This window comes from Gnatocerus cornutus, chromosome 7 (assembly GCF_029298725.1).
Source record: "Gnatocerus cornutus isolate USDA-ARS CGAHR chromosome 7, icGnaCorn1.1, whole genome shotgun sequence".
Taxonomy (NCBI): Eukaryota; Metazoa; Arthropoda; class Insecta; order Coleoptera; family Tenebrionidae; genus Gnatocerus; species Gnatocerus cornutus.
Genome location: NC_142239.1, coordinates 290,230 through 300,787, shown reverse-complemented (window position 1 = coordinate 300,787; position 10,558 = coordinate 290,230). Strand labels below are relative to the sequence as shown.

General features: G+C 34.5%; 1 protein-coding gene across 1 annotated transcript; it reads right to left on the bottom strand.

Moving 5' to 3' along the window:
• Positions 1 to 7,512: 7,512 nt before the first annotated feature.
• Positions 7,513 to 10,346, bottom strand: LOC148170542 (uncharacterized). The gene is made up of 12 exons (XM_088041262.1): positions 10,308 to 10,346; positions 10,258 to 10,263; positions 10,069 to 10,226; positions 9,732 to 9,945; positions 9,632 to 9,681; positions 9,490 to 9,562; positions 9,166 to 9,282; positions 9,017 to 9,124; positions 8,059 to 8,083; positions 7,632 to 8,000; positions 7,570 to 7,590; positions 7,513 to 7,520 (listed from the first exon to the last, which is right to left on the bottom strand). The coding sequence occupies exons 1-12, from the start codon at positions 10,344 to 10,346 to the stop codon at positions 7,513 to 7,515; spliced, it is 1,188 nt and encodes a 395-aa protein (XP_087897388.1).
• Between the last annotated feature and the right edge of the window lie 212 nt (positions 10,347 to 10,558).

Here is a 10,558-nt window from a genome sequence, read left to right as displayed (position 1 = left end):
TCTGAATCAGTGTGGCGCTTTCCATGAAAATGCATGTGCGTTGGGTACGCAACATGCATCAATTATGGATTCGGAATTTCGGTAAGTGATTGTGAAGAAAAATTTGTGACGGTTTATACATTTGTAGGTGCTGAAATCTATTTATTCGATTGTTTCTGTTATGTATCGGCTGATAAAATAAGAAAAAGAAGGTTATTTACATTCTAAATAAATTTAATGAAATTGTCGGAAGCTTCTATACAACATTTTGGTAGATTTTTTAGGATTTTCACCTTTCTCATAAATTCTGGAAAATTACCACTAAATTGCGTATAAAAAAAATTAATTAAAAATGTTATACAGAATTTTAATTGAAAGCATCACATGCATAAAAATACAATTATAATCCATGCAGCCTGGAAATGATTCCATCCTGGAACCACACTACGCGCACCATACTTATTTGACACCTCTACAATAAAGGTGCGTATAAATTATTCAACCCACCCAAAACTTGTTTAATACAACATTTATTTTGTCTTTTAGTTACGTTATGATCATTACCAAATGTTTATTGCCTTACACGAGAGCTATGAAAAAACTAGACCCACTGACATTGAAAATTTCCAACATTTTTTTAATTTTTTTGAATTCAATTCTCTATCTAGAGGGTCCGGCAACACTTGTGTCCACCTCCAAAATCACCTTTAATTTTAAAGATGAAATTTTGAAAATTTGCATACGCTCACAGTTAACAAAGCTCTAGAAGCTGAAGCAAAAATTTGTTTCTTATCACTGATAGTTTTGGCGTCGCGACGCCTTAAAAATGTAATTTTTAGGTAATCGTGAGGGTTTGTGATATTAACCCCTAATTTAATTTTTTTTCAATATAAATGTGTTAAAAATATCTCAGTTGTTATTTTAGATTCAGTGCAAATTGTCTTCAAAATTTGAGAAAAAAATGATGTTTTATCAAGTTAGTTTCCAATTTCATTACGTCAAAATTGGGAACTACGTTTACACCCATCTGTCAACATCTTGTGTCACAAGTGACATGTATCCTTTGGCTCACTTTAGATTGTAACAAAAGTCTTACTTGGAGAAATTGTCGCTTTGTCGATGTTAATTAACGATTTCTGGTGTCCATAAAGTGCAACATGCCCATGTTAATCAAAATTAACCTTTGAATTAAGAGTGAATGTAGTGACTTGTGAAATTTTAGTGTAAACGTAGTTTGCCACTGCGCCGTCATAATTTCGAACTAACTTGATAAAGCAGCGTTTTTTTCGCAAATTTTAAACACAATTTGTATTTGATTTAAAACAAAAACTCAAATATTTGTGTTACAGTTATGTCGAAAAAAATTTGAATTCGCGAATATTTTCGCAAAAACTCAAAAATCGCTAAAAATTATAATTCTTAGGCGTCGCGACGCTAAACAAACCATGATAAAAAACAAATTTTTTGTCAACTTCTAGAGCTTCGTCAACTGTGAGCGTATGCAAATTTCAAAATTTTGTCTTTAAAATTAAAGACGATTTTGGGGGTGGACGCAAGTGTTGCCGGACCCTGTATATGCTTCAGATTCCCCAGTGTCAGTAAGCTTTCCGGATTATTATTTGTCAGAGCTTTCAAATATTTCAGTTTTGAATTAAATTTTATGCAAATTGTGTTAAAAAATTGAAGAAATATCGCCATTTTATCAAGTTACTGTCCAAACTCATGACCTCAAAATTGGACATTACGTTTGCATTAACCTGTCAAAAACTTGTGTCAAAATCGTTTAATTTGCTTCAGATTGAAATAAAAGCTTTTTGGGTCAATTGACAGTTTTTTAGTATACAAAACGTAAAACACGGCCAGCGCGTTTTTTTCCTCAAATTTTAAATATAGTTTGCATCAAATTTAAAATAAAAAGTGACAAGTTGCATTGAAAATATACAAGTTAAGTTAGCAATCACAATTCTTAGGCATCAAGTGTCACGTAATTCTAAATCCTGTTACGGTAGCGACACCGCTCGGGGGCTTTTGTGCCTATGGAGAGCTGGGAGTGAGTCTAAAGACAAAGGGCGCCAAGTAACTTATTTTTTTTTTTGGACAGCCAAGTTACTGAACGCTGTCAATTAAGAAAATTGAAATAAGAGATTAAAAAAATGAGTGTAATTAAATGATAAAAAAGAGTTCGAACAAACCATTAATTAAAGTGAATTTCTAAAATTATTTACATGAAATTTAGTAGGAAAACTGCTTCTCCCTCACAAACATATAGAAAAGTTTAAATCAAGTATTAAGCAAATGAATAAAGCTAAAAAAGAATAACAAGATTAAATAATAAGTAAGTTAGTATAAACGATGACACAAAGAGTGAAGTTAGGCGGAGATTATCGCGGAAGTAAAGAAACTGAAATGCGAGATGGTAACCCGGTACAAGGCCTTGAGCTAGACTTGGCTGGGACTCTCCTTCCTACAGTTTCACCACCCTCAGGGCCGGCACGAAGAATGTTGTTCGGAATGAGACCGGTTCGCCCTTGGTTTTTGGATGGGTTGGAGGTTGCCTTAATGTCGGGTCTTGGCTAGGTCTCTACAGCTCTAGGTCGCGCCGCCTGGATCACAAATTAAAATGATAACTCCGTATTATGATTAAAATATATTACCAGAAATTGTTTTCCATGTCTTTTAACCTTTTACTATTTTTTTTGTAGATTTAGCGCATTAGATTCATTAGGTGTGTCATTTTTGACCCTCGAGCTTTTGAAAGAATAGGAATATCAACTAGCTGTAATAAAGATATTATAAATTTACCACTTTGGCTTTCTTTTTTTTCTAAGTTTTTCTATCTTCGAGTTTTAAACTTCTTCCATAGTCTCAAGGTACGTTTGAGCAAAAATACCTGCGCACTTAATAATAACAGTCGTTCAATACCTTTTTATAAATTTTGTGCATTTTTTTACTGCAAGTAGGTTACTTACTTGTGCCAACTTGTTACACAAATCTTTGTGTATTCCATATCAGAAGAAAATTGCATATAACTTATTTATTATAAATAAATGTGTAGTAAAACAAATAAAAATTATGTTGTTCCAAAAAATTTGTAATCAGAGAAGAAGTTTTTTAAGCTTGTAATAACACTCATGGAAAAATGTATCTACTGAGCAATTTTTATGACACCTATTTATCCTATCTATGTGATTTAAAAAAAAAACGCCAGGCACTGTAGAATTTTTATTTATGAATCGATTTTAAAAATTTTAAAAACAAATTAAATGGCTTTTAATTTACTATAGGCTGATGATTTTTGAATGTTTCTAAATGTCTTAGTATATTTTGGGCAATATTCAACTTTCTTATTTTAAATCGCCTATTTTTTTTTCAATTTTGATAATTTTTTTAAATATATTTTTTGTAAAAGTTGAACATTTTATACATTTCTGAATCAAGAAAATTAATATCTTCCAAATTATGAAAAAAAATGGGTCCCAATTTAAAATAAGAAAGATGATATAAAAATTCTTCAACGCCTGCCGTTTTTTAAAAATCATTCTGTATAAGCGCTCCGATACTCTTCTTAACCCACTTTTTCTTAAAAAGAAAACTGTAACAATTTTTGTCAATCAATTAAGGACAGCAATTTTTAAACACGCCACTGTCTGATCGAAAGTCTTCATGTGTAACTATGTGTAAAAACACGAAAGTTTCCCATAGAGAAATCCACCCAGCGAAGGTCGGTCGAATTTCGCTTGTTTTCCCACCAGTCATGGTCGATTTTCGTTTGAGTTAGCGGGGGGCCTTGGCATCAAAACAAACCAGCTTATGTATGCTGGATCTATTTATTATAATATCTTTGGATTAAGATAGGGGCTTTTGGTTTAAAATTGACAGTTAATTGACAATTATCAGTACGATGACAGTCCTACACTAATGGCATCCTCCCACTTTTCTGCTTTGCACTGCGCATACGGCTTGGACTGCATGTCACGCGTTCTCTCTTTTTCCCTAATCTTTCATCTAAAAATCTGTGTACGGTTGTGTTTGGCTCCCGTATTTTCGTCTTCACTCGATTATCTTTTGCCCTAAAGTTTTTTTGTTTTCAAATTTTGGTTTCGTACGGCTGTCTGCATGTGTCTGTTTTCTTTAGGTCACGAGTTCTGGGACAGCCGGTATTGGTTAATTTTTTGGTTTAAAATAACTTGACAGTAGCGTCGCGGTCCGGAAGGAAAAAAAGCCAATTTTTTGCCTTGGACTATTCGTCCGAAGTTTGGACTAAAGTTTGTGCCGGGTATTGTCATTAAATGATGGAAGATGTTCATTGGTAAGTCTGCTTCGGAATTTATTTTTAATAAGGTTTATCATGGATAAATGCTGCAAATGTTAGTTAGAACCTTATAGTTCTCAGGTCGCGACTTAAGTTAATGTATTTTAGGCTGGATGGTGTTGAGTCAAGGGTTTTAAAGCGCCCAGGCCTTTATGGGACTGTAAAATTGTTTCCCATTTCAGCAAAATTATTACCGTTATGTTTTGTTACTGCTTCTCAATTTTGAAAAAGTCACAAGATTTATATTAGATTTTAATTATACAGGCTGTCCCAGAACTCGCGCCTAGCCGAAAAAGGGCGAATGCCGACAGTAATCAGGACGCCAAAAGTGCAATTTGTCTTGTCCTGATGTGCATTAAAATTAAGAAATTGCTTAACGAAAATGAGCAATCCCAGAAGCTCAAGCACAAATAATATTAATGTTGCTAGGTGTCATTATTAACTCCTAAAGAGGATAAATTTATTTGGTCCACTACATTTTTAAAACTGACGTCTAATGTCAATTTGACAGATGAAAACCGCACAAAGGCGGTTCTATAAAAAGAACCATTTTATTAGAACAAGAAACAGACAAGACACACGGTGTAATAGTTACATCAAATGCTCTAACAAACCACCATTATTTTGGACACACAGATGAGCTCTTCTAACCAAACTTTGACATGCAAATTTAATCATGTCATGCGTGATGCCATCCACAGCCCCCTGAATGCGTTGTCTGAGCTCCGCTTCAGTATTCAGCGGCAACACATTAATAACATTTTTGCAGTGGCCCCAGAAGAAGAAGTCTTGCGGTTTTCGTTTGTAGAGCATTCGCAAAAATCTCTCTGCCGGATAATCTTCAGGAAGTAAATGTTGAACCCTGGCATATTGGTACGTGTGCCTGTGATAAGCTACAAGGATTCTTTGTACAGACGATCTTCCGATGTCTAACTAGCGTGCCACAGTTCGGATACTTTGCGTGGGGTCTTATTAACTGCTTCCAAAACGGCTTCTTTATTTTTAACGGTTCTGGCCTGTTTCGGTGCTCCACCAACTTTGCGCCGATCTGGTAATAACTGACCAGCCTGTCTAACCCGAGAAATAACACGAAGAATCGTTTTATGTCTGAATAATGATCACGACTTGGAACTTCGATACGTTCTTGCTGCTAACTTCGAATTCCGATCGCACTCTCCAAAAACAAGAGACATTTTTTAGGCATTCTGCCGCCAAGTACATCTTGAGCCGTGTTAAGATATTTGTTAACACCAAACACCAACTAGGAAACCTGCAAGCGAGGCAAATCGAAGGAAACCCCGTTGACACACTTCCTTTGGCTTTTCACTGTATCAATTGTCCTCCCGCGGTATCAAATGTTACTAGTTAAGTTTTTTTACAATTTGCTTAACAAATAACATCGATTGTAGGGAGTTGGTTATAAACATAAATTTTAGAGTTCCGCGATTTAACACAAGTAGCAAATTATATTTTTATTTAAATTTCTCGCGGACAAACTCCCAGCTAAGATCACCATTAACACAACTGACACAACTGTACAAAGAAATATCTGTAGAGTGTGATATTCACTTTGATTCATGCAGGACAATTTGCGACAATATATTTTGCTACAATTAATGTGAGTAAATTCCATTGATTTTAACTAAATGCCTTAGATGGTGCAAAGTATCCGCTATAATGCTCCTACTCACCAACTATGTTGGAAATAGTGGACTCAAATTTTTAGACAACCCGCACTTCTTAAATGTAATGTTTTACTGAAAATTTAAATAATTTAAATAAATAAAAATACATATTGTAATGTGACAATTTTGGGTTAAACGTGTAGGTGTTAGAAAGGGTTGATTTTCGTGACCTTTTGACACGTGTATTTTAGCGTTTCAGTGTGGCGAATTTCATTGTCCGCTACGAATTCTGTTTAATTATGTTAGTTGTTAGTTAGTCAGTTTTGTTACCAGTTTGGTACCAGTTCGGAGGTGACTGGAGGAATACGTTTGAGCCTCAGAATTTTTGCTGGAGGACTGCTACAAATTCCTCGGAGTTGTCTAGGTTGCAACTCTTTAGTTTTCGTCTTTGCTTCAACTTTTCTAACTTCTATTTTCTTCCTTTTCACAACCACGTTAGCCTGCTGGGTGTTGAGCGTGTCCTGGTTCGTTCTTCTTTTTGACCGCAACATCAACGATGCTAACTCTTTGCTACTCTTTCTTCCTTTATCATTATTATTATTATTAGACTACTACTACTAAGCCCTTGTAGCTGCGCCAGAAATTGGTAGCTTAAGCATGGGAATTAAGTTGGTCAAATATTAGTAGTAGTAGAACTGCCCAGCAACAAAGCCATTTATTGGGCAGGGTAAAAAAAAAGAAGAAAAATACCAAATATTTAAAAAGAAAGAAGAAAGAGAATTAAACAATAACCCAAAAAAACGGAAAAAAAATCACAAATTCTGAAAATGCTTGTATAAAATTCGCAGAAGAAGTCCGAGTCTATCATGAAGCACATCTACACTACTACACACGTTATTAAAATTACTCATGGCTGTATGGAGTGGTGACTTTACTCCTACATTTGTTCGTAGTGTGTCAAGCCTAAAGAACTGAAAATGCCGAGTGTTGTATGCAGATACAGGTGTCCGGAAAGTCGCGCACCACCGTGAAACTGTATCATCGGACAATGCCATAGATCACCGGAAAAATGTTAAAAAAAATCCATGTCTTCAATTTTTCGAGATATGATGAATTAAAGAGGCAAAGTTTAATGCAAAAATTAACGATTTCTGTGCAATAATTTTACGTTTAAATGAATTTATTACCTAAAGGACATTTTGCGCAAAGGCATGGTGCAAAGAAAATCGGAAAAATCTTGCAAGAAATGCCTGAAAACTGTTAACAAGGTTTTTGAATCAACAATCTCCATTAGTGTGGCATCGTTCACTTGAAACCATAGTTACATTACTCGTTCATGTGCCGACCTGACTAACGCCAACAATACAACAGCAACGTTACTATGGCTTTGTATACTAGAAATTTAAATTATTGGAGGAAAAGTTCAGCAATGTTGCCATTTTTCTTATTTTCTTTTGGTCTTCCTGCGAAAACAGAGAGTCTGGAATTTTTTTTAACATTTTTTTGGTACTCTGGGGGACCACACAATTACCCCCTTTCAAGGTGGTACGCCACTTTCTGGACACCTGTATATTAATCGGCAACATAAATAAGACTTCAGGACACTGCACAAAGTTGTTTAAAATCTTATATAAAAAATGATATTCCACTGACAATTCGCCGAGTGGACAAAGACTTAAAATTATACTCATTAAGCAGCAATTTTTGCTGAGTACCTCGAGCCGGGTACTCTCCTGAATCAACTAGGTTCAAATACTTCAAAAAACGCCGTTGAACTTTTTCAATACTAAGAGAGTGTCCGGCACAGATAGGTGACCAAACAACCGCACAGTACTCTAGCTTAGTCCGAACCACTGAAGTATACAACAATTTGCAAACACAAATATTACCAAAATCTTTACAGTTTCTTTTCATAAAGCCGAGTGTTTTAAATGCTGAAGACACCATATTTTCTATGTGATTTAAGAAACTTAATTGCTGATCGAACGTAACTCCGAGGTCTTTTATATAAGATACTCTGGCTATTTCAATGTGTTCTAAGGCATACTGATGCTTGATAATACTTTTTTCCTCACTATATGTTACTACAAGACATTTTTTAAGGTTCAGGTCTAACTGATTTCTTTGGCACCACACATTTACCCTCAAGAGATCCTCTTGTAGGAGCCTGCAATCCTCCTCTGTCTAAATCTCTATACAGGGTCCGGCAACACTTGTGTCCACCCCCAAAATCGTCTTTAATTTTAAAGATAAAATTTTGAAAATTTGCATACGCTCACAGTTGACAAAGCTCTAGAAGCTGACGTAAAAATTTGTTTTTTATCACTGATAGTTTTGGCGTCGCGACGCCTTAAAAATGCAATTGTTAGGTAATTATGAGGCTTTGTGATATCAACCCCTAATTTAATTTTTTTTCAATATAAATATGTTAAAAATATCTGAGTAATTATTTTAGATTCAATGCAAACTGTCTTCAAAATTTGAGGAAAAAATGCTGTTTTATCAAGTTAGTTTCCAATTTTATTATGTCAAAATTGGGAACTACGTTTACACCCATCTGTCAACATCTTGTGTCACAAATGACATCTATTCTTTGGCTCGCTTTAGATGGTAACAAAAGTCTTACTTGGTGAAATTGTCACTTTGTCGATGTTAATTAACGATTTCTGGTGTCCATAAAGTGCAACATGCCCGTGGTAATCAAAATTAACCTTTATAAAAGTGAGTGAAGTGACTTGTGAAATTTTGGTGTAAACGTAGATTGCCGCTGCACTGTCATAATTTTGAAAACTAACTTGATAAAGCAACGTTTTTTTCGCAAATTTTAAACACAATTTGCATTAGATTTAAAATAAAAACTCAGATATTTGTACCACAGTTATGTTGAAATAAAATCGAATTCGCGTATATTTCCGCAAAAACTCAAAAATCGCTAAAAATTATACTTCTTAGGCGTCGCGACGCCAACCAAACCGTGATAAAAAAAGAAATTTTTACGTCAGCTTCTAGAGCTTTGTCAACTATGAGCGTATGCAAATTTTCAAAATTTTATCTTTAAAATTAAAGACGATTTTGGGGGTGGACACAAGTGTTGCCGGACCCTGTATATTTTGCAATCGTCTGCATACAGTAACTGTTTGGAGTGCAGAACTACATCTGGTAAATCATTAATATAAAGCAGAAAGAGAAGTAGGCCTAAATTTGACCCCTGAAGTACACCAGAGATTTGTCTGTAGGGTGTTGACTTACACCCGTCGATAACAACACATAACTCTCTATGCGACAGGAAAGTTCTAACAAGTTTGTTGAAAAACCAAAGTTATCCAATTTAGTTATCAAAGTATCATGAGAGATTCTATCGAAAGCCTTCGAAATATTCATGTATCGTGTGATTCATTAAATTTCCATTCTAGGTAGGCCGTGTATTTTGGACGTGCGTTGACTTCTTGTTTGATAACTAGCAAATCTCGCAAATATTAAGTCGAAACTACTGTAATGGTGTTAGTTACGACATGAATTTTTTTCTCAAAGCCAACTGCGAATGGAAATTTAATGAATCACACAATATATTACATCTGTTTGTGTTTTATTATCAATTTGTTTTGACAGAAACTCTGTAATGCAAACTAAATTAGTGAGGCACGATCTTTAAGAAATGAACCCGTGTTGAAAAGTTGAAATTTTGTTTTGAAGTAAAGCTAAAATCTTGTAGTGCATTATCATCTCAAAAACTTTTGAAAAGTTGGAAAGAATAGAAATGGGGGTCTAAAATTATTTAAATCAGAACTATTGCCTCCTTTATACACTGGGACTACTCTTGTCTGCTTCCAGATATCAGGAAATACAGATTTCTTAAGGCAACTGTTAAAAATAAAACGAAGAACCGAAATACAATCTTTCACAAAGAATAAAGGAATACCATCCAAACCTGCGCACAAATTACCTTTCAGTTTCTTACCGGCTTTAACTATATCTTCCTTACTAACATCTTCTATATTAAAGCAGGTTGAGAAAGCAGCACCAGAAACGCTATCAAGAGAAGAATTAGAGCCGGATGAAAAGTTACTGGCAAAATGAGTAGCTATTTATTTATTTATTTATTTATTTCTGCTTCCGGTAGAAGTAAGAAAAGATGGAATAGTATGGGCGGACCTCTTGCTGTTAACAAATGTCCAGAATAACTTTGGATTAATTCGAATATCATTTTCGATCCGTTTCAAATATTCACGGTAATCGTTTCTTTGAAATTGTTTTAAGTGAAAACGTGCTGTAGAGTATCTTTCGTAGTTCTGACTTGTCTTATTGGCTGTCTATTTTTTTAAACAATTTATTTTTATTTACAAGCGACTGTTTTAATTCAGAGGAGAACCAACTTGGATATTTCCGATTACCTTTTTTGAACAAAGGTACAAAGATATCAAATTTACCATAAATTTTTTAATAAAATCGCTGGCATGATTTGTTCACATCATCAAGGTTGTGTAAGTCTGACCAATCAAGTTCGCAAATTGCCTGATAGAGTTCCATCAAATTAGCCTTACTAAAAAATTTTTATTCTATGTACTACGTCAATAGTCCAAAATTTCTGTTTTTTAGATTGAATATGAAAAATACGTAATGAATTAAGACATAAGAGGTTTAT

Bases quoted from the DNA above. Each gene is read 5' to 3' on its own strand.
- LOC148170542 (XM_088041262.1), bottom strand. From the start codon at position 10,346: ATGGTAAATTTGATATCTTTGTACCTTTGTTCAAAAAAG. The intron at 9,283-9,489 runs GTAATATATTGT...AATATTTCGAAG, and splicing joins ATAATAAAACACAAACAGAT to GCTTTCGATAGAATCTCTCA. The intron at 7,591-7,631 runs GTACTCAGCAAA...TATAATTTTAAG, and splicing joins AGGAGAGTACCCGGCTCGAG to TCTTTGTCCACTCGGCGAAT.